We start from the raw sequence: 13,113 nt of genomic DNA on the forward strand, positions 1-13,113 counted from the left end.
GGGAGCCACAGCCCCACTGCACCGTGACAAATGTCAGACAAGACGGAAGCTCAGGATGTGACAACGTTTTTAATGCAAAATCAACCATGAGCATCTTTCCCCATGTACTTATTAGACGTTAAATAGCAGGACTTCACAGCCCTGTTTGCACATTTTCCTACTCCGCAGACGGAATAATATTTTCAGGGAAGGCGGCACAGTGTGTGCCGTCGCAATTGGGCGACTAGAGGATGAGGGACGATGATTTTCCAGGAGGCCCCTGGGGTCAGAGGACTCCTAGAGGGGGTTTCCAGCCCCTCAATTGCAGATGGATGGCCTGTTGATGTTGTAACTGGGGTGGAAGTTGAGCCGGTCACAGGAGGTGATGTAGTTATCAGGGCCAGTCACGACGCTTTTCTCCAGGTAAACATTGAGAGTGTTGTTCCGGAACATTCCACCCGCTGCAAGTTGTTGGGAAAATTTATTCGAATTTGGATAAAATACTTTCTAGAAGAGATGAAGGAACACAGATGAATGAACACGGATGAATGGGCTCACCCCAGACCATCCTAACCCATGCCCGATGCCTGGCACTTGCTGTTAACACTGCCCCTTGCACTGTTCGAGGGATAGAAGGGTGGGCTGCAGGGCCACCTGTGTGCCATCTCTACCTCGGGATGTGGCTGTGAGCATCGCCTTGGGGGTCAGGCCTGGAGTCACCCCCAGGTCTGTTTTTCCTCACTGCGCTACTCTGGGAAAGCTGCCAGCCCTCTCTGAACTTCATTTTCTCTTCTATGGAATAGAAATGATATTCACATCAGTGGGTTTCAGTCTTAACTGGGGCCGGGCATGGTGGCTCACGCCTGTAATCGCAGCACTCTGGGAGGCCGAGGCAGGTGGATCACGAGGTCAGGAGTTTGAGACCAGCCTGGCCAACATAGTGAAACTCCATCTCTACTAAAAATACAAAAATATTAGCCAGGCGTGGTGGCAGGCATCTGTAATCCCAGCTACTCAGAAGGCCGAGGCAGGAGAATTACTTGAACCCGGGAGGCAGAGGCTGCAGTGAGCCGAGATCGTGCCATTGCACTCCTGCCTGGACAACAAGAGCAAAACTCCATCTCAAAAAAAAAAAAAAAAAAAAGATGATAACCTTCACTGGGAATTCGAATCATCTGAATCATCTGTAAAGCTTTAACGACACCAATGCCCACACCTCACCAGCCCAGTGGTCTGGGCAGGGGCTGCCCTATGGAGGTTGAGAAGGGGTGTACTGAGGCCACTCGTGTGGGCGGGCACCCAGCCGTAGGAGTTATTCTAGCAAGACAGCATCATTAGGTGACTGTGACATTCCTGAAGCCTGAAGCTAGTGGCCTGAACCTCTGCCAAATATTTTGCCCTATGCGGGTGACCTGTCGTCCTTAGAGGATCCTGTCTCATGTTTCATCTCCTTGGCAAGAAACAAGTGCAAAGAGAAAACTTCTTTTTGTTTTTGATAAGTTTTAGATCTATAGAAAAATTGAATAGAAGGTACAGAGAGTTCCCAAATTACCTCCCTCAGCACACAGTGTCCCGTGTCCTCAGCATGTTGCACTCCTGTGGCCCATTTGTTACAGTGAAGCCAGTGTTGATACTTTATTAGTAACTAAAGTCCACATTCTACAGGGGGGACAAATGTATCATGACATGGACCCACCCTTGCAGTATCATGGAGAGGAATTCCCTTCAGTGCACTTTCTTTTGTTTTTTTTTTGAGATGGAGTTTTCGCTCTTGTCGCCCAAGCCAGAGTGCAATGGCGCCATCTCAGCTCACTGCAACCTCCGCCTCTGGGTTCAAGCCATTCTCCTGTCTCAGCCTCCCGAATAGCTGGAATTACAGGCGCCCACAACTAAGCCTGGCTAATTTTTGTATTTTTAGTAGAGACGGGGTTTTGCCATGTTGGCCAGACTGGTCTCAAACTCTTGACCTCAGGTGATCTGCCTGCCTCGGCCTCCCAAAGTGCTGGGATTACAGGTGTGAGCCGCCACGCCCAGCCCTTCAGTGCACTTTTTAATGCAAAGTATTTATCTCCTGTTCTCACATGGGAGGTAAACAGCTTCTCCGGCATCCACCCTTGGTCACGAAACTGGAAAAGAGACTCCAGATGGAGCAGGTGGATAAGAAGCAGGAAAACCTCCTTGGAAACTTGTCAAGAGTACCTCATGCCTCCTATTCCACTGCCTGCTCACATCAGTGACCTGAAGGCTCCTACCATTTACAATAGGAACGTTTTTTCATGGCCTTTTATAAAACCTAAAACATCTGGACCCATATTAGTGAGTTTGCTGGGTTTTTTGTTTGTTTGTTTTGGTGACAGGGTCTGGCTCTGTCACCCAGGGTGGAGTGCAATGGCACGATCATGGCTCACTGCTGCCTCAACCTCCTGGGTTCAAGCAATCCTCCTACCTCAGCCTCCTGAATAGCTGGGACTACAGGTGCATGCCACCACACCCAGCTAATTATTTTATTTTATTTTTGTAGGGATGGGGTCTCACTACGTTGCCCTGGCTAGTTTTGAACTCCTAGCCTCAAGTGATCCTCTCACCTCAGCCTCCCAAAGTGCTGGGATTACAGGCGTGAGCCACCGCGCCCAGCTGTGTCTGGTCTTTGTCATAGAAATACCTGATCCCCAGGGAAAACTCAGGGTCGTTTGATTATGGGAGAGTGCTCCAGCATTTTCAGGTAAGTAATCTTCTCACCAGAGCTCAGTCACTCACACAACACAACTAAATAAGCACTCAGCAGACCTTTTCAATGATGAATGCTTTGACAAAGAAAAAACACCCACAACATTCTCACCCCAAAATGGCTGGCCCAGTGTCCCAGGTGTGCAGGAGACACCGCACTAGCCCCTCTGTCCATTCACCTGGACCTTCATGGGGTTTGGTGTGAGGAGGTTCTAGGAGGGTCATCCTGGAGTCTGAGGTCAAGTTCAAAAAGGGTTTGGCTTCCCCAGTGGCCCACAGGCTCCTGTGCCCACAATACACCTTGCCCACCCACAAGCTGTGCTGTCAGCCAGTACTGCCCTCTTAAGGTCACACGTTAACATCTCATAAAGTGTAATTCCAGAAAAAAAGTAGCCCTTCATTTATTTGCCTCAGAACTGAGCACTGTAAGTTGCAGGAGATGGTTGCGTGTGTGTGTGTGACTGCTGTGCGTGTGCTTTGGGGTGTGGGGACAGGGTGATGTCAGCAAGTCTATATCCTCCTCTTTTAAAACACTCCACTCCCAAATTCATTCACTCATTTAGTTCTATCCTACCCTCTCCCAAAAACGATTTGGGGAACCTCCCTCCTCCCCATTTGTGATGTTGGAACTTTGGCCTCTTCTCTGGGTGCACCCCTCCCCGTCTCATTGTTGACTTATTGAGAACCCCAGGTTTTTAGCCTCTTCTTTGAGGCTGCCCCCCCGCCCCCCCCCCCCCCCATGCCCGATCTTGCATCCCACTTACGGGCATCTCATGCACAGTGGGGGCTCTGCTCCCGTAAGCCTGGTTACTGGTCCTGTACACCGAGATAGCCTTCTGGGTCCTGGTAGATGAGAAACACTCTCTTTTCGTTCATTTAATCTAACTCTGCACAAACCACAGTCTTGTATTTGGTTGACAGCACTCCACTGGAAATGCCCCCAAAGAAAGAGCAATGTGCCTGGGCTGGTGATGCAGCCTCAAAGGCAGCCTCTGGGAGTACCTGGCTGATGACCATTCTGAACGGCCCGGCCTCCCCAGCCCCCTCTGCTCACCACTATCCCTCCTCTTCCAAGGCAGGCCAAAGCCCTAAAGAGCAGGCAGCCAGCAAGTGCTGACCCCCAGCCCTGGCAGGACCTTGGCACATGCTGCAATTTCTGGGTAACTTAGCTTGTCAGGAGCGGAGGCCTCCAGACCCTGCCACCCAGAGGGTCCCTCTGCCTTTAGCCCCCACCCTCGCTGAGGTCATGCTTCTCTCGGTACCACTGCCCCTACCTGTCAGTAGGACAGGCTACTGAGAGGCTGCAGGCCCACACCTTAGCTCTACTTTATACTCCTAGATCTTGGCCAAGTTGTTCTTTCTACATTCCAGTCGTCTCAATGGGGTAACGAGGATACTAACAGACCCTGCCCTAGAGGACTGTTGAGGGACCAAATGTGTGAGCACGGCAAGATGCTTGCACCTGCCTACAGGAATTTTCTTACTGCTTCTTAGCCTGCAATGCCCTGTGGCAGCTCACAGCTGGCTGAGTCTACAGCAAGACCGTAGACTTGCTGCAGGTGCTGCTGTGCTCACGCCCTGCAGCGGGGTTTCAGGGTAGAGAGGCGAGGAGACTCACCCGGCACAAAACAGTGGAGCTGAGGCCACAACTGGGTTTTCTTCCCCCTTCGGCCCTGCCCCTCACTGACCCTAGTCCCACTTCCTTGTATGAGGCTCTGGGGAGCACTTTCGTTGCTCACTAGTGGGCGATGACAGCGCGGGCCCCGGATGACCCCTCGATCCTCTTGATTTCTGCAGCTAGGACCTTGGGGGTCTTGCGGGGTCTCTCACACACTGGGCTATGGAGCAGTGGACGTCAGGACCAGGCGCGCCCCAGCTTCCTCACCTGTAGCCCCGGAACCACCCCGGGTTGTTGAACCTGCCCGGCAGGTCCGCGCTTACGCGGTAGTAGTCGCTGGTCCTCTCAGGCGGGGCCGTGGCCTTGGGCTCCACAGGCTCCGCGCACGCTCTGGGGCTTTCCTCCGCCATTGCGCCTCGAAAAGCGGGACTCGGTGGCGTCCTGTTGCCAAGCGACGGCCAGGTCACGTGACTGGGGCGGAGCGGAGGGACCTTAAAGGCGCCGCGCTTGGGCGGTGCTCCTCCGCGGGCGGGTGGGGAACCTGCCTAGCTAGTCCCCAAGGACCGGGAAGGTCGGGACGGCGAGAGATTCCCTGCTGGGACCGTCGTATGGGGCAGCCCCTGGCCCCCAGCCACCCGCGAGGGGACCGGGTCACCCCAGCATGGGGGCGTGGACTCCCGGGCGAAAGGAACCCCAGGCCCTGGGACCCCGCCAGCCGGGTGACGGGGTTTAAGCACTGCAGGTCCACTCGGCAGACAACGATTGGACGCTTGCTGTGCAATGTACTCCAGGGATGATATGCGCCTCAGCACCCCGAGTCTAAATTGAGACCCGAGATCTTGCTAACTTTATGAAATTCTTCTAAGTCAAATATCGTTTAAATATTAAAAACAGTTTTGGAGAGCGAGAGGTTGAGCGAGACGTGGTTCACAGCTCACGTGGCGGGAGGCGAGGGTCCCCATCACCCAGCGGGCTCCCCCAAAGGTCAGGGGCCTGCCGGGCTGGCCGGGCCCATTAGCAAGGCGGAGCGAGCTGCAAGACGAGGACGGTGGCCCCACTCCTGGCCCGAGACTCTCCAGCCCGGGACCCCGGGCCCTGCCCCCTCATCTGCCCCGCCCCCGCAGGGAGGTCCCAGCAGCCTGGGGACGGCGCTGTGGCTCCTCCGGGCCTGTAGGCGGCACTGCGGCCCCGCGCGGACGGCGGCGGGAGGGGAGGCCGCTCGGTCCGGCCCGGAGGGAGGCCTCGCTCCGCCCCGCGTCCCCGCCATGGCGACCGCCCCGGCCGCGCTGCCCCGAATGCTCGGCGCGGGTGAGCGCGCGCTTGCGGGTCCCTGGGGAGGAGGATGCAGAGGGGGCGCGGGGACCCGAGGGAGCGGCGGGGACGCGGAGGGGACCCAGGGAGAGCGCGGAGGGGACTCGAGGAGGGCGCGGGGACGCAGAGGGGATCCGTTAGGGCTGCGGTGGGGGCGGGCGTGGTGCATCCGGGACGCGGCGCCAGGACCTCTGTCTGCTTTCCGCCAGGTGCCCGGGCCCCGTCGCGCTGGCTGGGGTTCCTCGGGAAGGCGACACCCGGGCCTGCTCGGCCGAGCCGCAGGACGCTTGGAAGCGCGGCGACCCCTGTGATCCGCGAGTCCGAGGACGGCACCGGTAACACTGGGCGCCCAACCGAGTCAGGTAGGAACGAGGAGAGGCCAGCAGTCGTGGGAGATGCGAACCCTGCAGGGGCCTGGGCGCTGCACGTGGTCGAAACTGCGCGCCCGGCCGGGCTCCTCCCCCTCCCGTGCTGGCCACCTGAGACCACAAGGTGGGGAGGTGCCAGAAAGACCTGAGAAAGCCGCTGGGCCCCTCTTTTTCTCTTCTGTCTTCCAAGTAAGACCAAGGGACGGGGTTGACCAGGTTCGACCAGGCTCACCCAGGAGCAAGGTCGGGATCAGAATCTGGCTCCAGCCCTCTGTTTCCTGAAAAGGTCCCTATGCTTTCAGGTCTTTCCTGGGGCTGGGGGGCTCCCGGCTGCCCACCGCGGTGTCACAGGAGGCACTTGGGAGCAGGGGTGGGCGGGAACTGCGCTCTGCCTGTTTCTGCTGCCAAGGGTGGGAGACACAGCGTCGCTCCTCCTCCCTGCCGTAGATTTCAACGACAAGATTCTGAATGAGCCTCTCAAGCACTCTGACTTCTTCAATGTCAAGGAACTGTTTTCCGTGAGAAGCCTCTTTGATGCCCGGGTGCATCTGGGACACAAAGCTGGCTGTCGGCACAGGTAGGTGACACCCCCATCTGAGCTGTAGCGGTTCCCAGGAGGGCTTGGGACCTGGGACCTGCCCTGGTTCTAGGACCACTTTTGAACTGGCCCATGTCAGTTTTAGGTGATTACAGCCCTTCCTCCTCCACATGGGAACACGGAGCCCCACACAGAAGCAGCAGTTCACTCCCCAGCTTGGCGGGGGCTCTTGCGTGCCTTGGCGTGGTGCTCACAGCCCTTAGTAGGGCAGGCCTGCTGGGGGATGCAGAACTCCACGGGTTCAGAAATGGAAAGGCTGAGGGCAGAGCCTGTGAGACTGGCCCCCGTGGATTGGGCAGGGCTTTCTGAGCTGTGGGGAGGAGGAGTGACTGGTCCTGTATTCTCACATGGTCATTTTGACTGTTGCGGGGAGAGGGGATGGGAGGGGCAGGTGGGAGGCCAGGGAGGAAGCTGGTGTGGGTGTCCAGGGTGAAGGTGGCGAGGCTTAAATCGCAGTAGCAGAAGAGCTAGAGCAGCAGGTGGACACGAGGCAGCAGGGTGGAGCCAGTGGGCCTTGGGCTGGGGTCGGAGGTGGCTGGGGCCAAAGGGATCAAACACCTGCTCCTTGCCTGGAGCCTGGTGCTGGTTACTGAGATGGTGAAAACTGGGGGGGACCTGGGGGCCATCACAAGCTTGGTTCCTATGAGGTGTGAACTCTTAGCTGCCCCAGTGGAGAGGTCACACGGGTACCAGGAGGGATGGGCTCCTAGGGAGCCATCAGCATCGGGGACTTGTGTTTCCAGAGCATCGGAAAAGGAGGTCGGAGGTGGAGCCCTGGGCACTCCAGTGTTTGGAGTCAGTGAAGAGGGACAGCTGAGGGTAGAGGGATGTGGTTGTCTGTTGATGCTGCTAAGAAGTGAATTCAAGGGTGTGACCTTGGTAAGATGGAGGTCTCCAGTGTCTTCATGGGCAGGGTTGCTTGAGAGGAAGGGACAGAACCCAGTGGGAGTAGACTGGAGGTGAGGACCTGGGAACCGCAAATGTGGATGACTCGCCAGCCATACACCAAGAGGCAGGGGTGTCTCCCATGCCCCGCTCTTCCTCAGCTCAGGCCGGCAGCAGTCCAGTGCCCTGGATCAGGGTTCTCCTCCCAGGCTTGGCCACGCCTGCCCTGATTCCTTAATGCTTTTGGCCCAGAGAACCCCCCTAAGTCCAACCCCAGCGGGGCCTTGTCCTCAAAGCCTCGGGAAGAGGAGAGTGACGGAGGGGGCTGCCCCGTGAGCCGCACGGGGCTGAATGTCCTTTTGGTGTCATGTTGGATGTCCACACATCCATATGGGGTCAGTTCTATCAGGACTCCCTCGGGAAGAAGTAGAGGGTCGCAGGGGTTAAGCCATGAGACGAGGCGTGTAGAGGGGTGGCCTGGACAGGTCTGCACTGCTGTCTGTCCACACGGGGAGCGTTGCAAACTGTGCTTCCCAGCCCATAGTGCCCCTGAGGAGGAGCTCGGGAGTCCCTGGTGGGCGTCTGTGTCCTGCAAGGGGCCAGTGGAGTTGGCCCGGTGAACTCTCATCCCCCTTGCCCTGGTGGGGTCTCTGGCAGGTTTATGGAGCCATACATCTTTGGGAACCGCCTGGACCAGGACATCATCGACCTGGAACAGACAGCCGCGCACCTGCAGCTGGCCTTGAACTTCACCGCCCACGTGGCCTACCGCAAGGGCATCATCTTGTTTATAAGCCGCAACCGGCAGTTCTCGTACCTGATTGAGAACACGGCCCGCCACTGTGGCGAGTACGCCCACACTCGCTACTTCAAGGGCGGCCTGCTGACCAACGCGCCCCTCCTCTTTGGCCCCACCGTCCGCCTGCCGGACCTCATCATCTTCCTGCACACGCTCAACACCGTCTTTGAGCCGCACGTGGCCGTGAGAGACGCAGCCAAGATGAGCATCCCCACGGTGGGTATCGTGGACACCAACTGCAACCCCTGCCTCATCACCTACCCCGTACCCGGCAACGACGACTCCCCGCCGGCTGTGCACCTCTACTGCAGGCTCTTCCAGACGACCATCACCCGGGCCAAGGAGAAGCGGCGGCAGGTTGAGGCTCTGTATCGCCTGCAGGGCCAGAAGGAGCCCGGGGACCAGGGGCCAGCCCACCCTCCTGGGGCTGACATGAGCCGTTCCCTGTGATGTTCACTCAACTCCTCCCAAAGCAACCGCAGCCAAGCCTGTCTGAGCTGGGAGTCCCCTTCCTCAGCCCTGGGTCAACGGCATCCTCAGTCCTTGTTACTTACTTAGCTGACGTCACAGTGCAGACATCCGCTGTTCCGCCTCAGAACCAGTGACTGAGCAGACCGACGTTGCCTCTGCATTTGCTCTGTGGGAAACAGAGCACAGAGGGTGAGCGATGTGCACAGAACGGCCCCTGGGCTGCAGTTAGGACTTCAATGGCTGGTGTGGCCGAGCTGCTGGAAGACGCTGCTGTCCCTGTGATCCGAGCAGCCCTCCCTTCACCCTGACCCCTGACCTTTGTCAGGAAGGTACAGTTTTTCTTCTCAATCTAAATGCCTTTCAGGTGGGCTGCTTCCTTGGCTGCCTGGTTCCAGGGGGCTGTATTGTAATGAGATGCTGCAGGCAAGCTGCTCGGAGGCTCCCAGCTGGGTTGGTGGGACAGCCAGGCCAGAGGACCTGATTCCAGCAAGAATAAAACTCAGATTTGGGCAAAATGAGACTTGGAGTTTGGGGTTCTGCCTCGAGTGCGTTTGCTTTCGTCCATGTGGTATGGCTTTTTTTTTTTTTTTCAGGCACGCACTGGGGCCCCAGTGATGGGAGATGGGACAGGCACTGTGTGTGTGAGGGGCATGAATGAGGTCAGCAGAGGTGCCAGCCGCCACTAGAGGGCACCATCTTCAGCAGTGGAGCTCCTGACAAGCCCACAGCCCGGCCAGCCTCATTCATCAGAACAGGCTTGGTGTGTTCCCAGTTTCAGGAAAGATGGGCACGTGCTGACAGGGACGCTTAACACCCCTCACCTGTGGGAACACAGCCGTGTTCCTGGGACAAGCTGCAACCTCCTCTCTGCCCCATCCCGAGCTGCTTAGGACCTAGGCCCCCCTCCCCCATGCACCTGACCACCCAAGGAGCCATCTCGGCAGAGTCCGGGCAGCGAGGCTGTATGGAGTCTAGTGCCCTGGGTAGGGCAAGGCCTGCCCTGCAAGAGCAGCACAGGGCGATGGGAGGCCGGAGTCCAGCGTCCATCCCTGTCCCTTCAGGGTTAGGCTGGCGAGGGGTTCATGGTAGAGGTCGCTGGGGGTGTCACGGGTTTGTGATGTGGGCAGGACAGGGAGCTGAGCTTCAGGTTGGTCTCTGGCCAGCATGGCTTTCATTTGCAAAGGCGAAGTCTGAAGATGCAGGTGTATAAAGGCAGGTGAAGTGAGGGCCCCTCCAGGGCTCCCCCCGGAATCCCTCTCAGGGTGTGCAGGTGAGATACCCTGAGCTGGGTCTCCCGTCCCACCATGCTGGGGAGGCCAGCTGTGGGGAGCCAGGACCCCGGCAATGAGGCAGCAGTATCAAACACTGGGCACTGATTGGGGGCTTCCAGGAGGTGCCCCTCTAGCTGCGACTGGGCCTCCTCCGGAAGAGGCCTTTGTAGCTTGCGTCCAGGCCAGGCCCTTCCCTGCTAAGCCACCGGCGGCGGGGGAGGGCATTGCAGGCAGCCCCGGGGGTTGGGACTGCAGGAGACACAGTGGGGTGCAAACACAGGAGGGATGGGCGGTCTCTTCTGGCCATGAATTTTGAGGCCAGGTGGAGGGGAGCAGCCCAGGCAGTGCTGTGGCTAACCCAAGAAACCTTGTAAGAATGATGGGGGCTGGCAGGTTCCCTGGGTCCCGACTGGTCCCCCTTACCTTGTGCTGATGACCTGCCTGGCTCCTGCCGTCCTCCTCCCGCTGGCCCCTGCGCCCGGCACAGGCTGGCGAGGACCCGCTAAACAGCCACGAGTGGGCGCTTGCTGGGCTTCCAGGGCTAGAGGGGCCCTGGCCGAAGGGATGACCCAGTGGATAAGCAGGCACCAGTGACCATGAGGGGCAGGGAGGGACGGGAAGGGTGCAGCGCAGACGCCGTGGGGGCCATGCTGGGACAACCAGGCTGTGCCTAAGGGCCCCTTCCGGAAGTGGAAAGAGCCACCTCCCAGGATTCTGAGGGACTCTGGGTGAAACAAGGGTTGAGGGCTAAGGGGATGTGGTCTCGCTGACCCCATCCTTGACTCTGCCCGGAGGGGCCCTCCAAGTTTTCCACCCTGGAGATGAACCCCAAGAGCCCTCAGAAGAGGCCAAAGGAGACGGTGAGAGTGCCTGAGGCTGGGGAAGGGCAAGGGAGTTGCCTCAGTACTGGGGAGAGGGGCCCCCCAGCCATTTCCTCCCTTGGCCACGATGCCTGCAGACCCCATTAGAGGTGGCCTTCTCTGGACTGTGGCAGGACTGTACCTGGACCAGCTGGTGTTCCAGACGGTGGGGAAGACCAGAGGCAGCCACCAGAGGACAGGCCTGGCAGAGCCGGCTCAGGGCAGGGTGGGGTGGGTAGGGCCAAGGAACCTTTCCATCCCTGCTGAGGCTGGGCCACTCCCACCCCTGAGGCCCGGAGGATCCCCATTTGCCTGGAGGAGCTCAGGGCAGCCCCCTCCATCAGCACAGGCCAGGCTTCCACTGTGATCCTCTGCACCCCTCCCTGGGTGTGTGGGGGGAGGGGATAGGAGGGGAGGGCCTGCCCTGGGCAAGAGCAGGGTTCTGGGGCAGGAGCCTAGGGGCCCATGAGGATCGAGGCCAGTTGGGCCAGCCGATGCCCTCTGCTGATGTGGGCCCCAGCCCTTGAGATGGATCTCACGTCATCCTGGCTGGAGGTCTGCGCGGACACGGTTCTGTGGCTGATCCGGGGAGTGGAAGGTCAGGGGGGCAGAAGTGACAAGGGCGGGAACCGGCTCTGTTGTTCCTAGGTCACTGTCTCTGCATAGCTCCATGCAGGACCCTGGCCAAGGGGGCGACCCCCACTCTCTCCCCAAGTGAGGGATAGGGGCTCCTCGACACCAACAAGGGCCAGCGCTGGCTGGGGGTGCAAGTGTCCTGGGGACCTCTCCACAGCCTGGGCCCCTGAGTGGCTGGGAAGGCCTCCTGCCCAGATGCCCCCAGGTGGCTCCCAGGGTCCTCCCAGGACTCCGCCTCTCCAGCGGCCCACAGTCCCAATCCCAGCACCCTAGGCCTCCTCCTGCCCTCACCTCACCACCGTCTGGCCCCAACTTGACCAGGTGCAAAGTGACTTTTTATATTTCTATAGGAATAGCCAAGAAATTCTTCCTAGATTTCTCCAATTCATAGTATGGCGATGAGCGACTGCATTTTGTTCCTGTTCATGTTGGGCCATCCTCCCTTTGGCCCACTCCAGAATGAAAATGAGTCAGCCCTGTTCCTGGATGAGACCTGCAGGGTGGGAGTTCCCACGCAAGCTCCACGGAGAAGCTAGAGCGTCACCTGGGGGCAGAGCAGCAACCGTTCCTCGTTCCTGCTTTCCTGGGCACGTGTGGAAGGTTTGCCCCCCACCCCACAGATGCCGGAGCTGCTGTTCCACAGGCGAGCATGTCCCACTCCACTGCACAGGGGATCCTTGCTCGCATACCCACCAACGGTGGGTCTTGGTCATGCCACGTCGCCCCTCTGAGCCTCGGCTGGTCTGTGTGAGAACTGGGAGCTAAGAGGACCTGGTGAGGCTGCTGTCAAGCCTGGGTGGGACGGGCCATGGAAAGCACTTTGCTCACGCCTGGCTCTGGGGAACAGGCTACCCGGTCTGTGGTGTTCTTATTTATGATTTTCCTCTCCCCTCCATGGGGAAACTCTCTGCCCCAGGCCTCACTTGTAAGTGCAAAGCAGTTTTCCCACCTGCAGAGAGCATTCCAGGTTCCATGTGGGAGGTTCCCATCCTGGGTACAGCAGAGCAGGACCCTCTGGGGAGGGCTGAAGAGCCCAAGGGCCATTCAGATACCTGAGAAGAAGCTGGTTGGGCCTCATTCATTCAACAAACATGAAGCTGCCCTCCCGGACCTCCCTGAACCCATGACTGTGTGTACGCACCGATTTAACAGTGTGGAAATAAGGAACAGAATGTGGAGAGGCACAGAGGCAAATGTTCAGGATGGCTTTTGTTCTACTGAAGGTGTTTAAAGCCATGATTTTCTTGAAATATTTCCATGATTTAGCACTAGGAAAATCTTACAGATGAGGACACTCGTGTCCAGAAGGTGGAGACACCTGCTCGGGTCAAAGCTAGTGTGGAACCTTGGCAGAGTTTGGGTCTCTGAAAGCAGACAGGGATTTGGGGACATGTTGTTTGCTGCAGATGATCCCAGGAAGCCTGAGGGATCACCGGATAAGGTGGACCTGGAGGTGAGAAGCTGGCGAGTGACCTTGAGCAAATCCTGCAGTGGGGACCCCACTCAGCCTCACAGGAAGTCCAGGTCCCACCTGGATGGGCTCTGTCCCCATGGGCGGAGGGTTAGCCCTGGAATATTAATGCCTTTGCT

At 58.3% G+C, this 13,113-nt stretch overlaps 2 protein-coding genes across 3 annotated transcripts; one reads left to right on the forward strand and one right to left on the reverse strand.

Annotated features, from left to right (window-relative positions):
- Positions 1-50: 50 nt before the first annotated feature.
- On the reverse strand, positions 51-5,357 carry PIERCE1 (piercer of microtubule wall 1). Of its 2 annotated transcripts, none has more exons than XM_008005706.3 (3): positions 4,592-5,357; positions 3,471-3,549; positions 51-486 (listed from the first exon to the last, which is right to left on the reverse strand). In XM_008005706.3, exons 1-3 carry the CDS (start codon positions 4,732-4,734, stop codon positions 298-300), a joined length of 411 nt encoding a protein of 136 aa, XP_008003897.1. In that variant the 5' UTR covers positions 4,735-5,357; the 3' UTR covers positions 51-297. The 2 variants fall into 2 exon arrangements, with proteins under 2 accessions (XP_008003897.1, XP_008003900.1); XM_008005709.3 differs by having other exon boundaries at positions 280-440; positions 4,592-4,819.
- A 152-nt stretch (positions 5,358-5,509) lies between these two features.
- On the forward strand, positions 5,510-9,274 carry MRPS2 (mitochondrial ribosomal protein S2). Its single transcript, XM_008005705.3, has 4 exons — positions 5,510-5,632; positions 5,845-5,997; positions 6,451-6,580; positions 8,144-9,274. The coding sequence occupies exons 1-4, from the start codon at positions 5,590-5,592 to the stop codon at positions 8,733-8,735; spliced, it is 918 nt and encodes a 305-aa protein (XP_008003896.3). The 5' UTR covers positions 5,510-5,589; the 3' UTR covers positions 8,736-9,274.
- The last annotated feature ends 3,839 nt before the right edge of the window (positions 9,275-13,113 follow it).

Source organism: Chlorocebus sabaeus, chromosome 12 (assembly GCF_047675955.1).
Source record: "Chlorocebus sabaeus isolate Y175 chromosome 12, mChlSab1.0.hap1, whole genome shotgun sequence".
Lineage (NCBI taxonomy): Eukaryota > Metazoa > Chordata > Mammalia > Primates > Cercopithecidae > Chlorocebus > Chlorocebus sabaeus.

What these genes read in the sequence shown, in the direction of transcription:
- PIERCE1 (XM_008005706.3), bottom strand. Translation starts at nt 4,734, where the DNA reads ATGGCGGAGGAAAGCCCCAGAGCGTGCGCGGAGCCTGTGGAGCCCAAG. An exon ending in GGGTGGTTCCGGGGCTACAG is followed by an intron (nt 3,550 to 4,591) that starts GTGAGGAAGCTG and finishes CTCATCTACCAG; the next exon opens with GACCCAGAAGGCTATCTCGG. An exon ending in CCACTGTGCATGAGATGCCC is followed by an intron (nt 487 to 3,470) that starts GTAAGTGGGATG and finishes CATCTCTTCTAG; the next exon opens with AAAGTATTTTATCCAAATTC.
- MRPS2 (XM_008005705.3), top strand. Translation starts at nt 5,590, where the DNA reads ATGGCGACCGCCCCGGCCGCGCTGCCCCGAATGCTCGGCGCGG. An exon ending in GCCCCGAATGCTCGGCGCGG is followed by an intron (nt 5,633 to 5,844) that starts GTGAGCGCGCGC and finishes GCTTTCCGCCAG; the next exon opens with GTGCCCGGGCCCCGTCGCGC. An exon ending in AAAGCTGGCTGTCGGCACAG is followed by an intron (nt 6,581 to 8,143) that starts GTAGGTGACACC and finishes GGTCTCTGGCAG; the next exon opens with GTTTATGGAGCCATACATCT.